This window comes from Sarcophilus harrisii, chromosome 3, assembly GCF_902635505.1.
Source record: "Sarcophilus harrisii chromosome 3, mSarHar1.11, whole genome shotgun sequence".
NCBI classification, from domain to species: domain Eukaryota; kingdom Metazoa; phylum Chordata; class Mammalia; order Dasyuromorphia; family Dasyuridae; genus Sarcophilus; species Sarcophilus harrisii.
In genome coordinates, this window is record NC_045428.1 from 98,293,263 (window position 1) to 98,314,896 (window position 21,634).

Sequence of the window (21,634 nt, forward strand, 5' to 3'; positions counted from 1 at the left end):
ACAGAAAGTATTATCTATTCAAAATTAAGTCAGATAATACCGAAAGATGAGATAAACTATAAGTTTTTAAAGAAAGCAAGCTTTAGATTATGATGGGAATAATATAAAAATTTATTTAAAGCATATCATAACTATACAAAAATTTTTAACTGTGTGATTCCATACAAATCTAAAAAGGTTACAGAAATTTATTCAAGGATAAATTACATTTCACACAATTAAACAGAAAGATAGAGATGTAAACTATAACATTTTATAACAAACAAACCTAATCACTCATTTAATTTTATGATAAATAATAATAATAAATATAATATAAATATAAATAAATACAATAAATAAAATAATAAATAAAGATAATGCTTTGTAAAATTATTAAATCAAGCAAAATAGAACATTAGAACAACAACTTAAATTTTAAGTGGAACACTTACACATTTTCCTCTCCAACAATACATATTGCAGAAAGAAGTTTAACAACATCCACCATCATGTTGGCTTGCTGAGGGTCCATGGCCTTCGCCAATAATGACAGACACTTTTCTTCTCCCATAATTCTTTCCAAACCATACTAAAATATATTTGAAAACACAAATGTTAAATTTTCTGGGTTTTAAAAAGTCATCCAAAGCAGATTTACATTAAATAACATGTAGACTAATATTTCATTTTTGTTCTTGTTCTACCATAAACTCTAAGATGAAAATCTGCTTTAAGAAAAATAGTAATAATTTTTTTTGTTTATTTATTTTTTTAATTATAGCTTTTTATTTACAAGTTATATGCATGGGGAATTTTACAGCATTGACAATTGCCCAACCTTTTGTTCAAATTTTTCCCCTCCTTCCCCCTCATCCCCTCCCCCAGATGGCAAGTTAACCAATACACATCTAACATATAATTTTAACCATGTAACTTCTATGTTCAAGAACCTTTAGGATCTGTATTCTCTTTTTTTTTTCCTTTTTTCACTGATCTCTTTCTTTTCTTTTTTTTTTAATAGCCTTTTATTTACAGGTTATATGTATGGGTAACTTTACAGCATTGACAATTGTCAAACCTCTTGTTCCAAAAATAGTAATAATTTAAAATTTACCCTAACATCATAAGTTTCAGTCACAAAGTGACTTTCACTTATCTGGTATGATCCAATCATCTCTTTTGTACATTTCGTATATGAAAAAATTAAAAGTTCAAGAGGCCATGGCTTTCCTGAGATAGAAAATTGAAGAGCCCAGGGACTAAAAACTAAGTCTCACTGTACCATGCTGCCTTCTCCAATGTGATTGAAAAAAAAAATATTTATGAAACACCCACTATTGAATAGGTGTTGGAAGTACAAAAAATAGAAAAAAAAAAAACCCTGCCTTCTAGGAAACTAAATCTACAATGGCATGAAAAACGGATTGTAGAAAAGAAAAGCAGACTTTAGAAGGCTTTATAGAATATTACTATAGCAATACAGGTATCAAAGACCTTGGTAGCTATCCCTTATTGCTTTAATCTACCTAGGGTAGTATTTAGACAAGTACTACGTCACCATTTTCATATCCCATTCCACTGCCCTAGCTATTAAGGTCATGCAATTTTCTGTACAATGTCTGTAAAGCAAGGAAAGTCAACCAATGGTAACAATCTCTCCTTGTAAGAATATTTTATCTAATAAGAATGGCTTATTATAATCATAAGGAATATTCATTCTAAGCATTTATTATTGAACTGAAATGATCTGAGATAAGGATGAAATGTGATTGTCATTGTCATATTAAAGTCAATCAGAAAAAGACAGATTAAGATAACGATGTGATTAAAAGATTTAAAAGGAAAAGAAATATCTCTCCAGGCTTATGTCTACACTGTGGGAAAGAAAGGACAATGATAATGAACAAAAGTAATAAATTGAATTTAACAAGCAATCTTTAAAGGCCCATGTGGAAAGTACTAAACAGAAAAGTAGAAGCCTATATAATGCATCACCCAGGAATCTTTTTTATAGACGAGAATAACAAGATGAAGTAACTGATAAGGCCAGATAATGGCACTTTCCCTGAAATTACAAACCATACTCTAGCAAATTAAGAGATTGGGCCTACAATTTCAATGGGCCATCTATACCCAGAGAAGTGCGAGAACTGAGTGAGGATCTTAACATAATTCTCACTCTTTTTGTTATTGTTCTTTTGCCTTTTGTTTTCTTATTCATTTTCTTACCTTTTTGATCTGATCTTTCTTGTGCAGCAAGATAATTGTACAAATATGTTTACATAGTTTGGATTTAACTTATATTTTAACATGTATAACATATATTGGATTAATTGCCATCTAGGGTAGAGGTGGGGAAAAGGAGGGGGAAATTTGAAACACAAAGCTATACAAGGATCAATGTTGAAAAACTATCTGTGCATATGTTTTAAAAATAAAAAGTTTTAACAATAAAGAGATTGGGCCTAAAACCATTAAAAGCTTCATCCAAAGAAGCTTCTGGGTCAGCAGAACACAGCCAGATACTAGTTCCTTCAGTAGAAATTGGTATTTCTTTAGATGACTGACTGAGCATTGAGTAGAACAAGCTGTAGTCAAACACCCACACAAGGAAAAAGATATCCAGATCAATATCTTTAAAAAAAAAAAAAAAAAAAAAAAAAAAAAAAAAAAAAAAAAAAGCCTAAAAATCTACATAGTGGTTTTTTTTTTTTTTTTTTTTAAATAACATTATACACAAACCACTAATGGGAACCAAAGAAATATATTTTGGATGATTTTACTCAAACTGTTACATTGAAGAAACAGAATTTGTATTAACTTCCAAAGTTAAAACACTGGAAAGAGAACAGTGAATCAATTTATTCCCACATGTCTTTCACTTGTAAAATAAACATGTTAAAAGCACATAATTCAACTATATAAATAAAAAGCAAAATACATAGTAGGTAAAGTTAAATAAAAATTTAGAGGTGAATTATTACATCACTGATAATAGACAAATGATGTGGGGATAACAAAAGATGAGTTAACTGCCATTCGCCTTTCTATAGACAATTTCTGAGACTCTCTTACCTTCGTGTTCATCAAAGCCTTCAAACACTGTATAACTTTGTGTTGACTCCTCTTCACAATTTTTTCCTGGCTGGAATGACAGGAGAAATACTATAATAATAAATAGACTTATAATACAGATAAAATAATGTCGATAATACTTACATTTTGCTATTTATCAGTTTTTCCAAAATATCCAGCAATAACCCAAGACCTTCATGTCCAAAGTTTTCCACCCAACTGAAAAACATAATGATAAAATTGATTACAAATGTTTCAAATAAGCCAAGATAAAATGTAACCTTCTTACAGTACAGCAGAACTTGCCTTCAAATCCCAGCTCTGACATCTACTAGTTATATGATCTTGAGCAAGTCATTTTACTAATGAGCCTCGACTTTAAATAAAAAATGGAAACAATAATATCTGTACTACCTATTCCACAAGTTTTAGGCAGAAAAATCATTTTTTAAATCTTAAGGAATTTAAGTACATTATTTTTATCATAATCATTCCATGATTTATAAGAAATCCTATTTAATCCCTCTATCACAAAGTGATGATGAGCCTAGTTTCTTTTTAAAATGCCATTAGAACAAATCCAGCAGCTTCTACCATTAGGAAAGAGATTGATCTATGGTCCTAGCAACAACAACAACACACCCACACCTCCCCACACACACACACACAAATATCTATCTAGCTTAGTAGCTACTTAATAATGAATTCTTTAGCCAAGGAAACCCATAAGACATTAAAAAAAAAAAAAACACTACAAAATAAATTCAGTGCTTCTTGGCAGTAGTCATGAAGAAAGCAAAAGTGGTAAAAGAGGAAAGAGCAGGAAAGAAAGAAATTGAAGGAAATTCAGAGTTGTGGATTATTTTTAAATATTAATTTATCTATTAACCATATAAATAAAAAGTAAAATACATGGTAGGTAAATTTAAATGAAAATTTAGAGATGAATTATTAAATCATTGATAATAGACAAATGATGTAGAAAAAAAAAAATGAGTTAACTACCATTCACATTTTTACATCTACTTTTCCAAGTTAATGAGACCCTAAACATCAGTCTGTCCAATAAACAACAAAGAGACAATATATACAAGCAACCAAATCATATCTATTCTGTACAAAAGCAACTGATGATGCAATGACTGGAGTACTTGGTCTGAAGCCAGGAAGATAACTGACCTTAGACCTGTACTGTCTGTGTGAGTCTGGGCAACTCAACCTCTGCCTGCCTCAATTTCCTAAACTGCAAAATATTATAATCAATAGCATCTCCCTCACAGAGTTGTGATGAGAATCAAATAAGACATTTGTAAAGCACTCAGAATAGTATGTATGTAGCACATAGTAAGAGCTATATAAATGCTTATTACCTTTTTCCTCCCCATTAGCTTCAAAACAAATGAAACCAAAAATTAAAAAATAGAAGGATGAAACAGAAGTACTCCTTGGAAAGATAAAAAACGGAATTGGCCTTATTGTACTTAGAGAATTTTGTTGTTTTTGAGTTATGCCCAACTTTTAGTGATTCCATTTGGGGTTTTCTTGGCAAAGACACTAGAGTAGTTTGCCATTTCCTTCTCCAGCTAATTCTACCAATAAGGAACCAAGACAAACCAGGTTAAGTGACTTGTCAGGGTTACACAGCTAGTAAGTGTCTGAAGCCAGGTTTGAATCCAGGAAAAGGAGTCTTCATACCTCCAGGCCCAGAACTCTATTCACAGTGCCACCTAGATTGACAGGAAATTTGATTTCACAGGACTTTTGATCTATTTATACTGTAATGCTCATGATAAGCATTCACATAAAGAAAAATGCAATACAACTTCTGGGTTCAAAACGTCCATACATTTCTCCCCTTACTCCTCATCTAAGCTTCCTTCAAGTTTTGCTTTCAACAGGATGCCTTTTCTGGTATAAGTGCTTTTCCTCTGTCCCTAAAATTACTTTGTAATTCCTCTCAATATTGGTGTATAAATTTATCCATGCAGGTGCTCCTTTCCACTCTCTCCCTCAAGACATGAGAGAAACTTAAGTTCCTTATGGACAGGAGCCTTTTTGTTTATCTTTGAATATATAGACTACAAAAATTATGGGTGTATGAAGGAAATACAAAAAAACAATCTGGTTGAAATTAATTTTATAAAATCCTTCAAATTAAATTCTTATAAACATTAATGCTCAATAATTTTAGTACAAAAGTGAGCACAGGAGAAGACAGTGGAAAAATACATTCAGAAAAAAAAGAAATAAGAGTGGACAAAAGCTACCCAGAAATCTCAGGATGTGTATCATGAAATTTAAAGAAAGAAAATTTAAAATAAAGATTTAAAGCCTGATGTGCTTTATATAGGAAAAACCAAATAATATTTCAAAAAATATATTCTATTATGACAGAATTGGCAGGGTATATATTGACACTGAAGACCTAGCTGGCTTTAGATTGAGTGAAGATCAAAATCAAAACCAAGCCAAGAGAATAAAAATGGAAGAAATAAATAGCAAGCAACAATTCCAACCTGATCAATTTGCCAAAAACTTTTGAATCCAAAAAACTGGAAATGGATGAGAACAAATATTATGCAAAGACCACCACTATTATTTCCTTAACAAAGTAAAGCAGCTGCCACATAAGAAACCAAAAAGAGTCTCAAAATTGCCCTGGCTAGCAAGGCAGTAATCTCTTTCCTAAGTAATGAAAAATCATAGTCAATAACATGCCAGTTTGGAATATAAACTTGACTGGAAAAATCTTATGGAGGAGAATGTTAGAAGAAATGATAATGCCAAGATTTTTATAATAAACTATTTCTTTCAGTGACGGTGCTTTGGACTTTAACATCATAATCCCAGATGTGCTCATGAAAAAGTAAAATTACAACTTAAAAAAAAAAAGAAAGAAAAAGATCAGGTATACACATGGCATGATGGAGTTGGTGCAATTTTGAGGATATTAAATGATCAGTTCCTAGGGGACCTGAAAGAAAGGTAGATGCATGACACATAATAGGAATTTAAGGAGTAAATTAATTGAAATGCATACTTAGCAAATAGTATTTTATCATTTAAATATTAATATTATTTATGACAATGGCATAGCCCATTATTTTCTAACACACAACTTAAAAAAGGCATATTAGAGATTCCTTTTTTCCATGTGAACTTGATGCTGTTTATATTTGTATATCTATCTTTCTATATGCTGTAAATTCAGGACTAAATATACCACAGGAAGGATTAGATGTCTATAGAGAGTGGAAAAGAGCCATGTTGATTTATTGATGACTTTACTCATCCCAGACGGAATTGAAGGAAACATTATAGACTGCATGGATGAATGTAAGAATATTAGAGTGACAGGAGCATTATGTGATGGATAGAGAACTAAAACAAATGAGTCAGAAAGTCTGCTTCTGCCATACTAGCTACATGACCCCTGGATAAGTAAATAAACTTATAATAATAAGTAAATATATAATAAGTAAACCACAATGCTGTAAGACTATAATTCTCAAACGAGCTAACAAATCTTCATTACTAGAGAGAATTATTCAAAAGAAACTCCCAAAATAAATGAAAATAAAGGTGGGGTGAAAAGAAAGCAACCCTTAATTTTAGAGATGGGGAAAGTTAGGTTCCCAAAGCTTAGATGGATTGCCACCCAACATCATATATGTAAGAAATATTAGTGCTAGGTCATTCTCCTAGGCAGGCTCTTTGACTCCAAAATCCAGTACTCCTAAGAAGGAACACTGGGATTTTATGGTTATAAAGAACTCACAGGGGCAGTTAGATGGAGCAGTAAATAGAGCACCAGTCCTGAAATCAGGAGTACCCAATTTCAAATCTGTCCTCAGACACTGAACATTTCCTAGCTGTGTAACCCTGGGAAAATTACTTAACCCCAATTGTCTCACATAATAATAATAATGATAATAATAATAATAATAGAATTGATTTATAAAAAAACTCCCAGAAGAAATTCTTTTTATCAATACATAGAGACACTACTTCTCTGTAGTATATAGTCTCAAGAGGTGTCAGGATCACTGAGAGATTAGTGACACATAACCCTGGCAGGATTTGAACCCTGAGTGTCCTTTGGAGACTTACTATTTATTCACTATACAATATGGTCTCCCAAGTTAGAAATAATAAAAATGGATCAGAAAAACATTCATTTGAAGGGCACACAAATTCTATTTGAAGATATAAGGATGAAATCAAACCAAGAGGGTCCCTTTTCACTGATTAAATTATTCAAAAAATGAGCCTTCCAAAAGTTAAAATGTTGAGAGCCATTATACTAAATTACTTCAAGTAATAACCTTTAACTTCTTTAAAGGTGCTTAATTTCTTATCAGCAGCAATGAAATCTTAAACCAGAACTACTATAGGCTAGGCCATGTTTTGTACTTCTATAAACAAGCACTTCAAGGTGACACCTTCTCACAAACTAAGGAATGTCTAAATTAAAGAAAATTGCAGATTTCCTGGGCACCAAAGGAAAGATGGTCAAAATTATAGCATATTGACCAATCAGCACTGAAAATTACATGTCTATAATCTTTGTCCTTGAACATTTTTTTATACCATCAATATTTATTTACTGTCAAACTCTTGATAATACAGATGCAAAATAAAATAAATTTCTTTACTTCCCCTCACCTCCCCACTCCCCACCTTCCATTTTCAGTAATTTAGTTTATTGGAAATATCACTTTCTATTTTGGAAACAAGTCCAGAATAAAAAGTCATACTGAATAGGTAGGAAGAAGGTTCTAAATGTAGTTTATTTTAAAAAACATAATTTGGAGCAGCTAGTTGATGTAGTTGGGTAGAGCATCAGCCCTGAAGTCAGGAGGACCTGAGTTCAAATCTGGCTTCAAATACATAACAATTCCTGGCTGTGTGATCCTGGGCAAGTCACTTAACCCCAAATTACCCCATCAAAAAATAAATAAACAAATGATAAATTTGGGGGGAAACACAGTTTACATTAGAAATACGAAGTTTCTCATCATCAGTGAAAGAAACAAAGGAAAATTTTCAATTGATCTAACAAATAGTCATTGTCCAGAAGAAAAAAAATCACATCCATTTGTTTAGCCCTTGTCCATACAGTACAAAAGCATTAAGCAGTTTAACTATAAACTTAGAATGAATGAGGAGTATGCAAGTGTTTATTTTTTCAGGAATACTGATGAAATATCCTCTTGACTTTTGTATAAGCAAATTTACGTGTTTTTTTTTTAAAAAAGGATAAAACAGAAACTATATTCTACTTGAGCACAAACCATCACCTTTTTAAATCACCTAATTGCCAATCTAATTCTTCTCATTGTGCAAAAAAATGTCCAGAACATCTCTAATAATAATATCTACAATGAAATGCAGGCAGGTCGGGAGAATGAATGGGGTGGAGGAGGATTGGTGGCAGAGGCAGTATAGAAGCAGAAGGTATAAAAACAAATAAAACAATCAGACAGAGGTTCTAAGATTTAACTACTGAACCAGTTAACTTTCTAAGGTTGAATTATTGTTTCTAGAGACAGAGAATTAAATCAAAAGCACACAAATTAGTCTCCAGTATACTGTTAGCCTCAGAAAAAAAAAATAGTCATCTTACATAGAATATCAAATTTATACTATGCTTTTTTTGCTTTAAAAAATAATTTTCACATATTATCTATTTATTCCAGTATACCTTCAAATCTCTTTTAAGAAAAGGTATTTAGACCAAGCAAAGGCCTTAAGTCTACTAATTCAATCAATTCTTTTTATTGAAAAAGCAGAGAGGTCCAGAGTAGTTAAATAACTTGCAAAATGTCACACAGGTTAGAAGCACAGTCAAGGCTAGAATAAAAATTCTGTGATTTCCAGACCAATAACTGAAAGTTTTTAGATAAGGAAACAAACAAAAAAGATTACACAACTTAAAATAGTTACAGAATAGCTAAAATAGCCACAGGACTAGCAATAATATGGAGACCTTGCTTTTGGGATGAACATTTTCTTCATTATGCTTTATTAGTTTTATTTCAAGTTTTTTTTGTTTTTTTTTTGGGGGGGGAGGAGCAAAAGCTCATAGCTACTACAGTCCACTGATTTATTGGCTCCATCTCTTCCCCCAAGCAGGTTATCATCATTATTTCTATCCCAAATGGAGTTTCTTAATCTTTTATCTACCTCAGAAAACTTTCTTAGTTTTTCCAGGACCTAAGATATTATCTCTGTACATCTTTTTTCAAACAAAATAATTTATAGGCAGTGATTTTCAAACCTTACAGACAATATCATATCATTTATGTAGGTCTCTGATCTTTCTAATTACTAAATTCTTGAGAAACTGTGAATTATTTTTCTAATATAATTTTCAGTGTTCCAAAAACAGCAAACATTGAAGAAATATTTGTGGTTTGAGTAAATTAATTCCTAAAGTAAACAGAAACCTAGCAGGAATATAAAACCCACAGCACTGATCAAAAAACTGTGACTTCAACATTTATTTAGGCCAGAACTTTTCCCTTCTTCTGTTTAGTCATTTGTCCCTCTCTCATGGTTCTGCCTATTATCCCAATGACATGTTCACTTCTCTGCTTGTGTGTCTGCTCCATTCTCCTGCCTTCTCTACCTTCTCCTACATTTTCCCTCCATTCATTTATTTAAACCTGTCTCCCCTATTCTATGTCTTCAATTCCTTCACTGTGTGTGTCCCCTTCTTGACTTTCAGTGTCTTTTATTCTTCACCTCATCTTCTTAGGGCAGCTCAGAGTATACCGACTGGGTTAGAATCAAGAAGACCTAAGTTCAAAACCAGCTGCAGACATTTACTAGCTATATAACTCTGGGAAAGTCATTTAATCTTTGTATGCCTCAGTTTTCTCATCTGTCAAACAGGGATAATAATAATAGTGACTTCCCAAAACTGTTTGAGGATTAAATGAGATAATTTTTTGTAAAGCATTTGGCAAACCTCTCAATACTATATGAATACTTGCTTTTATTATTATTCCCTTCCCCTTTTTTTGTGCATCGTTAATTGAGCAAAATTAACAATGCAAGTCTTAGAGTGATATATATTTATCAAGACTGCAAAAAACTTGCCTTTAATAATTTTCAAATCAATAATGTTCTATGAAGAAAGAAATTAGAATTAACATTCTTGTTATTTGCAAATGGCTTTATATGTTTCCCCTACTTAAAGTCATATTAATGGCATATCACTTCATCATCACCATTTTCCCAGAAGAAATTGTTTTTGTACTCTTAAAGGTCAACACAGTATGTGGCACAAAGTTGATGGTTAAAAATATATGGCAAACATGTATAAGAGAAAGATTCCAGTAAATACCCAGGAAAAAAATAGCAATCTGAGATTGGGGAGGCATATGGAAAAGTTTGCTAAGCCAATAAAACTGAACAAAAGGCCCTTGGACCTTTTTAGGAATCTCATAGGGAAAGCCAAATGAGGAAGGAGCTGGTGACACAGAGTATCTGGCATGGGTGTCAGTGTGATACAAGAGCTAGATAAGACACACTGGGCATATATGGCAGCCAGCCAATACATGTTCTCTTTAAAAGAATCAGTTTGCTACAGAGTAAGTAACTTCCTGTGATGTTGGAAATACAAAGCAAGAGGAAAAAGTCCTTGTCCTTTAAGAACTTAAGAGTACAGAAAGAAGACAATTTTGTCTGCACCAGAGTGTTTGTGTGTGGGTGTGTGTGTGTGTGTGTGTGTGTGCGTGTGTGTCTAAGTAGGAGTATAAATACACATACACACACACACACACACACACACACACACACACACACACAATATTAAAATAATTTGGATGAGAAAACACCAGAAACTTGAAGGATTAAAAAAGACTTTACAAAAATAAATGTTAGTATTTGACCACAGACTTAAAAACCTTTGGGCTTATAAGAAGCAAAAATAGCATGAATCCCAGATGTGAGGGATAGCCAGCACCAAAAACATGGAGCTAGGAGATGGATGGTCATGTAAGCAACAGCAATTATATCTAGCTAACTCACTTGTAATAAGGGGAAAGCAGTCAGGTGAAATTATACTGGAAAGATAACTACAAGCAGATTATAATGAGCTTTAAATGCCAAACATGAGCATATCCAATTGATCTTTGAGAGGAAATCACTAGAATTTATTGACTTATTTATTGAATTTATTGAAGAAAACCAACCACGACAAAAAATGATCAAGAAAACTGAAAGGAAAGGAGTGGTGATTGAAAAGAGCATTAAGTACTGCTCTGGGATTGCAAAATTCTGAATAATAATAAATTCACATTACATAGCATTCTGAATTTTATCAAGTGCTTGCCTCACCACAACTTTATATGGAAGGAGTTTTGTTGATTTTTTTTTTCAGATGTTTTATTGATCCTTCTTTTGTGTCACTGGTACTGCCCTTTGATTCCCAGGACATATTCCCCAAGTAAAATCTTCCTTATAACAAAGGACAGTCAAACAAAATAATCATAGTCTGCAAAGATAATTCATATTCTACCAACATGCTTCAACAGAAATCCTCTTAAGTCATGATTGATCACTGATTCAATATCAAATCTTGAAATTTTCAAAAGTTTCTTTTATATCACTGTGATCACTGTACATTTAATCAACTCCATCTGATGCAGGAACAAACATAGGAGCTCAAAGAGCCTTGGCCTGAAGTCATACAGAGTTCAGATTTAAACAGCCCAATGTTCTTTCCTACATCATATTGTCTGTGGCATGGACATGCATGAATTTGAAAGAATGGTGACTGGCATATGGTGATTAATAAATAACTATCTTCTTTTATGAAATATTTAATACTTTTCTGAAAACTTTAGGCAAAATGATGATCAAAATATACCTGAATTAGCAAGGGCATCAGAGTAAGAAAATTAATGAAGTAAAATTAAATATAGTGACCATACATTTCTTATACAGTTCAAGACAGTACAATGTTACATACTGATGAAAAAGTAACCATTTTGCCAAAAGATAAAAATAACATTTTTGGAGGAGATGGAATGGGAAGGGAGCGCACTCATATCCTTGTAGGAAAGTAGGAAATTCAATATTTTAAACTTCAAAGATCAATTTTAATATCATATAATATAAAAAACATAAAAAGACACTTATCACTAATATTTAATATGATTGCAGCTTATTTCAAACTTTCATTTGCATTACTCTTAGCAAGATGATTAAATACTCAAAAAAAAAAATACTCAAATACTCAAAATACTCAAAAATACTCAAAAAAAAATAGTTCTTCTTAATTATATATACCTATAATCATATATACCTATATATACCTATAATCAATTCCAAATATATATACCTATATATACCTATAATCAATTCCAAAAAATTGGACCTTCCACTGAATGAAAACATATTTGATGACACCCTATTCAAAAGAGAGATTAAGCAACATTCTGATTAAGAAACATAACAAATCTATACTGTTATAAATTTCAAATGCAATCTTAATTACATTTTTATGGTTCCATTTGGAAAGTATATCCCAAGCTTGTAATTTATTCCAGGGTTCTACCTATTAGACTTTGTATCACTATAATTAAGTTAGTATTCCTTTTCTACAATCCAAATACATCATTTTGCCTCTGATGATTTGACACATAAATTGTTGTTTCTATTGCAAATAATGACTTAATTTAATCAGAGAATATTGATGAAAAATTAAGCTTCTCTATTAGATACACCAAAAAAAGAGACTCTTTTAGTCAAATTATATCAATAGAATTATGAATATAAAAGAAGACTTACTAGCAAACACACTGATCATAATCTTGTAGGGAAATTAATAGAAATATGTGTGAAGGCTACAATTTAAAAATAAAAGCATAGTGCAATAGATAGAATGCTTGATAAGAAGTGGGTTAGATGTGACTCCAATATCCTGCTACATTCTGTCTATAGAACCTCAGGTAAATCCCTTGAGGCCTCTGCTCTCACAGCTACAGAATGAGAACCTAGTACTTGTAACTAGATGAAGCCTTTCTGCTCTCGGTCTTTCCTAAATAAATGCTTAAAAGAGAACAAGGTTAAAAAACAAAGCAAAGAGAACTCATGAAGTACAATTTGTATTATTAGTCAAAGCTTAATGTTAAGTAATTTTTAATTATGGATTATAACTTATAAATTTGTTTTGATTTCATCAGGTATTTAAACCTCCATCTTCTGTCTACAACCTAATTTTTACAGTTATCCAATATTACATTTAAAATTTTTGTTTATTTTTATATCAAGTACTCCAATTAAAAAAGAAACCATGTAAAAATAAAGTAATAAAAATATAAATAAAACTTTTGTTTCAATCTCCAAGTGACAGACATCCATTTAATTTCTTGTTCTTTGTCATTACAGAAAGAATCAATTATAAATATTTTTGTATACATAAAGCCTTTAACTTTTTAAAAATCTTTGGTGCATAAGTCTAGGAAGGTATAATAAGAGAATATACACAGTTAACTGACTTTCTGGATAGAATTCTAAATTGCTTTCTAGATCAGGTAGACCAATTCACCTCAGAGAGTAAGCACATAATTTTACCTATTTTCTAGAAGCCCTTCAAATATTTCCTTTTTTGTGATCTTTGCCTATTTGACAGGTGTGAAGCAAAACCTCAGGTGCTTTACTGTACATTTCTCTACTAGTGATTTGGAGCATATTTCATGTGCATATTGACAATTTGCATTTCCGGTTTGTATCTTTTAATAATTTACCAAATGGGGTCTTAGCCTTAAAAATTTTAATTAGCTGGAAATGAGACATTTCTCATAAAATCTTGCTAAATAGATGCTTTTCTCTAATTCATGTTCACAATCAAAAGAGAGAGGCAACATAAAAACAACTATATACAAACAAGCTATATACAGAATAAAACAAACATAATCATAGAGGGAATGAACTAAAGTTAAGAGACTAGGAAAGGATTCTTGCATAAGAGGAATTTTAGTTGATATTTGAAATAACCCAGGGAAGCCAGTGTATGGAAATGAGTAGGAAGAGATTACTAAACCTGGACTCCCCAAAGCAAAACCCAGAACTATTTCACACTAGTACCAGGTGGTCTCTGAGATCAGAAAAGTAACCATGTTCCAGTCATGTAAACTGCTATGAATTAAACTTGTCTTATTATTGCTATTACCCCTCATTGCAAGGGCTAAAGCTCATTCATAGTTCTTGGTATATGTACTAAAATTTACCCACACTAAAGCTGGTCGCCTACTCGAAAGGGTCATGGAACATTTGTCTATTTCAGTCCTCCAATGAAATTAAAAAAAAAAAAAACTTTTTATTTATGACTATTATTCATCTCTTTGGTTTTATTTTATAGATTTTAAGTGGTTGAGATAATCTATGTGAGTTCTTTAATAGAATTAACAATAAATACAAAACCTCTGTGGCTCTTTGGTCATTTGTTTCAGTGTTGACGGTATAGTCAAAATGGTCCATTTTATCTCCTGGATCCCTTGTTTGTTCGGGAACTCTTTTCCTATCCAGATCTAAAATATGGTTCCTTCTTTGTTCTATAATATGTTTACTATATGATTTTGATTATCTAACTTTCTAATCATTTTGAGTTTGAAATGTTAGTCTAAACCTAATTTCTGCCAGATTGCTTTCTTCAAGATTTCCTGAACAATTTTTGTCAAATAGTGGTCATTTGCTTTGAGGACCACCCCCCCCCCCACTCTCCCTTTTGTAAATTATTTCCCTTCAGCTTCTTGATGGGTTTCCCCCTCCAAATGATTTTTTTTCTAGCTGCTATGAAATAATTCTTCAGTAGTTTACTATAGAACTGAATTAACTTGGGCAATATTGTCATTTTTATCATATTAGCTTGGTCTCACAATAAGTTCCCCAGTTATTTAGTTCTATTTTTACTTCCATTGGAATGGAATAAGAATTTATAGTTCCTGTGTCAGTCTTATTAGACAGACTACTGAGTATTTTATATATTCTGTAGTTTTTTTTAATGGAATTTCTTTTTATATTTCTTCTTGCTGTGTTTTGTTGGAGTACCAAATACTGCAACTCTTTTTTTAAATGATATACCTTTTCCCATGCCTGCATTCCTCCTAAATGTGCTCTTTTTTCTTCATTATTATATCTATACCATAGTCAATAAAACACATAGCAAGAGGGTCATGTGTGACTCATTACACTGTCTGATGAGGCCTAAAGCAGATTAAAATATTAAAATATTACAGGAAAATTAACAAAATTAATAAAAATACAATGAAACATAAATAATGTTTTAAATAATATAGTTTTCAAAGTCAATTTGTACCCACAGAAGTTGCATAAAATAATTTAGTATTTGAGCTTGACAACATTGCTGTATACCTCACTCCCCCTCCCTTATTCTCACAGTCCATTAAGCCATGTACTAATTTTACTTTCCTCTCCATTTATCCTGAATGCTATGGTCAGTTTTGTCAACAATATGCTTGCTATTTGCCTATAATCTCTTGTTTCCTTTCCCCATGGTCTAATTTGCTAATCTATAATTTTGAAAAATCCACATTATGTCCTTTTCCTAAACAATAATAAAAAAGAAGTAACAATCTGAAATGTTCTCATAGGAAGTCCTGCAATAAAACTAAGATTCAAAAGTTACATATACAAAAGATCAAATCAAGGCTTGATACAAATAAGGCAGGATAATTATAGCAAGAATCCAAGAGTCTAGGAAAAAATGCTAAGAATGATAAAAAGCTGTTCAGTGCCAAGAGCATGGATTTCTACCAAAGGGATGAATGGTGTAATATTAATTATAACAACTCATATTTATAGAAAGATTTAATGTTAAAAAAGAAAATATACTCTACTGCTATCATCCTTTCATCTACTTTGTTACAAAAAACTAAAGGAAGGATAGTTCAAATATAGATATTGAAGCCAAGTATAGGTAAAGCAAGAAGTAAGAGAACACCTAACAACTCCAAATGGGTCCCAGGGTCCTGGCCCAAATAGATCCAGAAAGAAGTTTGCTTGGAAAAAGATCTGAAAGTTTTAGTTAACTGAAAGTTCAAAGACTCAGAAATATGATACTTCTGTGTATATAGTATCAAAGCACACATTACTAACTCACAATGTATTTGCAATTCCCTAAAACCAACAGCCAATTAAAAAAAAAAATGCTATTCTGAGAAGTAGGACCAGAAAGTGATAGTCATTTGCTGTCAAAACTAGTCATACTACATAGGGAAAATCATGTTCTGCTAATGGGAACTATTTTTATTAAGGATACTGCTATATGGAGCAGTTAGCTGATAGTGGATCATCAGTCTTGAAGTCAGGAAAACTTAAGTTCAAATGTGATCTCAGACACTTAACACTTTCTAGCTGTGAGACTTTGGGCAAGCTTTTTAACTCCAACTGGCTGACCAATTTAAAAAAAAAAGAAAAGAAAAAGGATACTCTTATACAAATTCCTCAGTCTTGCATTTAAAATCTTCCATGATTTGGTTCCAACCTATCTACTGCATTTCTCACTTCTTCCAAATTTAACCTTCCATTTTCCACATCTATTAAATTTACAATCCACTCTCAATGCAGGAATGGAGATCTTTCTCATTTCCCCCTCTTAGCTCTCTGTACCCCCTTCTTGAGAAATACAATCAAGAAATATTTTATGCTTGTATTATTCAAATTAGCTTCTATTTACTTTTTTTACATGCTATTATAAAATAAAAAATTCCTAAGAGAACTCCTCCTACTAAGAAACCCCTTAAAAGAAAAGCTTTAAGAAACAGATTCCAGTACCTATGACCACAGAATTAGATTCTGTAACATAGCATTTTCCCTACAAAATAATTTAATAGACAAAGTTTATATTAATATCTAAAGATTTTCATAAATATAAACAAATTACTTTTAGAGATATCATTGAAAACAAGATTGAAGTAGTTTGTCTTTACAGTTACTATCAAATTTCAATAGTAAAATTATGCTACATGAATCAAAACTGAAAATGTTCTATAGTATATTACAATGCTTTCCCAACTCTTCTTTAATAAAATCATTTTTCTGAAAGGCGATATGAAAAGCTTGGCAGTGTTATTGTTTCCCTTGGTTCTTTTAAAGTCAAAATGAAGCTTCTCACCCCAAAATTAAAGTATGACATGAAACTTACTTCAATGAAAACTCAACCTTAATTATATTAACCTCATCAGGGAATGATAAAACACAATATATGATTTCAAACAAATAAATGGAAACAATTTATAGCTTTAAAACCTTTAGGCCAAGCTGAAATTGAGCTAAAATACTCTGATTGATCATATACAAAAAATAAATACTCAATTCTTAGAAGAAATTAATAAATCTTCATTTTAATTGGTAACATAAGTTCAGCATTAAAGTATTTAATTAAAATTAAATTTTTAAATTTAATATTCAGCTTTAGTATTTAAGGTTAATATAAAGCAAACAAGATAATCATAATACAATAAAACAGGGGTCCTCAAACTACAACTCATGGGCCAGATGCGGCAGCTGAGGATAATTATCTCCCTCACCCAGGGCTATGAAATTTCTTTATTTAAAGGCCCACAAAACAAAATTTTTGTTTTTACTATAGTCCGGCCCTCCAACAGTCCGAGGGATAGTGAACTGGCCCCCTATTTAAAAAGTTTGAGGACCTCTGCAAAGCATATAAAGAGATATGAAACCCACACCAATGATGTTATTTATAGGATGTCCAAAAGTGAAGTTTTAAGCTTTTGGGGGGAAACATACAATATAATCTTCAAAGTATTATCTATCAGTGAATTTTTCATTCATATATTATTTATTCAAAGCTCTTTTGGAAAAGGACACATGAAGACACAAAAAGGCATTTTTTTTTAAAGTATTTACTTAGCACAGAAATAGTATTAAGTCTTTAGAAAGACTATATATATAAAACACTCAAATATATTCATATACATACACATATGTTAATTCATGTTTTTTGATATGTATGAAATAAAGCATCCAAGGAGAGAGAATATGAAAATCTCATCTTACAAGCTTCTAATCTCTAAGTGGAAATGCCGGCTTTTTTTCTTATGAGCATTTCTCCAAAGCTAGCACTTCTCTCTGAATAGAAATTTCTTAAATTATACATAATTGATACATCATTTTTTTTGACCTGCCACAAAGCAGGGGTCCACAGGTGCAGCTTCTTGTTTCTCAAATATTAGCTATCATACTGGGACACTGTACCACTTTTCTATAATGTCTTCCCCCTATGAACCACTATATGGCAATAATTCAGTACTTCAGGATCCTTGTAACTGAAAATAAGCAGAGATACCCGTTACTCTCCAAGGATGATTAAAAATGTCATATGACTTTGCATATGACAACTATTGTTTTTGGTTTTTGTTTTTTCTCTTTAATTAATATACCATTCAGATCATTCTTCTAATCATAGCACCATAGATCTGGTATTCAAAGAAGCTTGGGTCTTCTCATTTATCTCATTCAAACTCCTCATTTCATATATGAGGATACAATCCCAGAAAAGTTAGGCCACATAAATAGCAAATGTGAGAGGCAGGATTCTCCAGTGCTCTATTCAAAACTCCATTTTGACTTAGTTTTCTTTCTTAATATCGCCCCCTCCATTTTTAAAAATAAATAGCATTTAGTTCTTTACAACTTATTTCCTTATATATACCTATAGTGTCTAAAACATTTATTACAACATAGCAAGTATTCAAAGCCATACTCAGATTTACTACCCACAATGGATACTGTGACCAATTAAAGATGAAAAAAGTAGAAAAAAAAGAGTGCCTATAAGTATATTTTACCCCAAAATACTACAATATAAGCTTTGGTTGATTAGTGGGTGTTTTATTGGTTTGTTTGTTTGTTTTGAGAAAGCTTGGTGACAATGTTTGCCACTAGGCAGTTTCCTCTCTTCATTGCAAGTACAGGTTTAGGACAGAGTCTCAAGCAGCTGACCCAAGTGGTACAATGGATAAAATGTTAGATTAGGAATCAATGAGACCTGACGTAATATTCTGTTTCTAACACTTTTTTATGACCCTGTAAAACTATTTAACTTCTCTAAGCCATAGTTTCCTCTTCTGTAAAAGAGATAGGGAGGCTGTGAGGATCACATGAGATAATAAATGTATGATGATGATGATGATGATGATGATGACGATGACAATCTCTGAGTAGAAATGTAAGTCAGATTATGACTAACATCTCTAACTACTGAAAAGTAAGGTCAAAGTGAAACCAAAATAAATGTCAAAGATGGCAAAAAGAGAGATAAAACTCAAGGAAAGAAAAACAGAATATAAGGAGAAAAATTGTTCTCCCTCTTCTAAATTCTCCCAGTAATATATTTTCACTTTAGTCACAAGATTACAAACACACACATACATACATTACTAATCAACTCCATAGGACTTCACAACTATATGATACACTTCAAAGATAAAGCAAACAGATGTGATGGTTCACCACACTCAAAAAACCCACAAACTCATATTCAACAATCAGAAATCAGTAAACTGCTAAAGTGAAAATGGTATAGTGGAAATATATTCGGGGAAAATAAATCATAAATTCACTACATCTGTTAAATCCTTCTGTCTACCATAATAGTTTTAAGGTAAATGAATTACCTGACAGGGTTACTGGTCAAAGACACCCGGAGGGACTCTAAGCATGTGACAAGTCTTTCATCTACAGCTCCCATTTTCAGTTCATGGATGAATTCCTGTGGTGATATTTGTCGATTACTCTTGAGGCATCCCTTTAAAATAAACATTTTTAAAAGTTATATTGAGAGATGGCTTCTTGACATTACAAAAATAACAAAAATACTAAATCATTTTTTAAAAATATATGCAATTCGAAAATACACTGGGATCATTTCATTTTTGAATATATAAATTCATAGTCCTTAATATAAAAAATTATAGCTCCATAAAAAATTGAGCTCATTGAGCTATTTTTTAAATCTAGTATATATGTTGCAATTAAAGCATTTGTTAGTTTTATCAAGAGACTTACAGGGAATATATATATATATATAGTAGAGGCTTAAAAGGGCATTATATCAAAAAATAACTGATATTAAAACAAAAGACAAATATAATGCCAACCCAAAACGTAATGGGGAAACTAAAAACAAACAAACAAAGCAACCTTTAAGTCTTAAATCTCTGCATATGAGCAAATTTATTCCTATCAATCATAAAAAAGCGAGAAATGAAATAAAAAACATTTATTATTTAATGTTATTAATAATAACATTATTAAAAAACATACAGGTAAAGTACCACCAACAATAAAAAGCAGTTCAATGTAGAAAAGATAAATATTCTAAGGAAAGAAACAAGCATTTAGTAAGTAGACAACTATGCCAGGCACTGTGCTAAGCACTTTACAAATATTATCTTATTTAATCTTCACAATAAGCCTAGAAGATAAGTACTTATACTCATTTTACAACTGAGGAAATTAAAGCAGACAGAGTTTAAGTGATTTGTCCACTGTCACAAAATCAATTTTAATGTTTGAGAACAGTTTGACTTTAGTCTCAATGCTCCACCCAATATACTATCTTGCTATTTTTTTAATGTTTAAGTGGTTTTTAATGTTTTAATGGTAAGTAAAAGTAATAAATTAAAGAAAGTATTTCATAACAGTCAATGAGATGGTTAAAATTTAGAAAAAAAATTAATTTGGGGAAGCAATAAAACATATCACTTAAATAAAATCAGAATCAAAATAGTAATTATATGGTTACATCTAGGTAAAGCACATCCTATACCAAAATAGGCTAGCAGGCTAAAAAATATTTTAGTCATATAAGCATTAATTCCTTCACAGCCACATAGAAATACCAATTTTTATTCTCAAGTAAATTAGAAAACATTTTTAATAGCATCTAATATGTAGGACCTACTATATTGTAAAAAAAAATAATATAGGAGAAGGCCAGGTCATAAAAGGCTTTGAATCCCAATCAGAGGTTTTTTTAATACTTGATCCTAGCAAAGAATGACTGGAGTTTATAGAGCATGACAGTGAAACTATCAGACCTGGCTTTAAAAAAAATCACTCTAAATAGATTAAGGAATCTTAGTAGAGGAAGTTAAGTAGAGGAAGGAATTTGGAGGGGTGAGAAACTGGAGACCAAGCAGCATGTTATATCAATAGGCCAGGCATGACTTGATGAGGGGTATATACCAGAGTGTTAGCAGTGTCAGAAGAATAAAATATGAGATGTTAGAAAAAAAAAAAAAGCAGATTTTAGCAATGGAAGGAAAGAGAGAGAAAGAGAGAGAGAGAGAGAGAGAGAGAGAGAGAGAGAGAGAGAGAGAGAGAGAGAGAGAGAGAGAGAGAGAGAGAGACAAAGACAGACAGACAGAGGCAGGAGAAGAAAAAAGAGAAAGGAGACAAGGGGAGACAGAGAGGAGGGGGAGGGGGAGAGAGAGAGCGAGAGAGAGAAAGAGAGAGAGATGGAAGCTGAGAATGACACCAAGTTGTAAATTTTGGTAGGTATCTGGGAGGATGCTGG

At 31.7% G+C, this 21,634-nt stretch overlaps 1 protein-coding gene across 2 annotated transcripts in view; it reads right to left on the reverse strand.

The window, feature by feature from the left end:
- DIAPH3 (diaphanous related formin 3) overlaps window positions 1-21,634 on the reverse strand; it is a 410,013-nt gene that overhangs the window by 303,154 nt on the left and 85,225 nt on the right. For both annotated transcript variants that reach the window (XM_031958457.1, XM_023500580.2), the window contains 4 exons: window positions 19,731-19,861; window positions 3,202-3,276; window positions 3,058-3,127; window positions 435-571 (listed from right to left, as the gene is read on the reverse strand). In XM_031958457.1, the coding sequence (XP_031814317.1) occupies window positions 435-571; window positions 3,058-3,127; window positions 3,202-3,276; window positions 19,731-19,861 (413 nt within the window). The remainder of the gene's footprint in view (window positions 1-434; window positions 572-3,057; window positions 3,128-3,201; window positions 3,277-19,730; window positions 19,862-21,634) is intronic.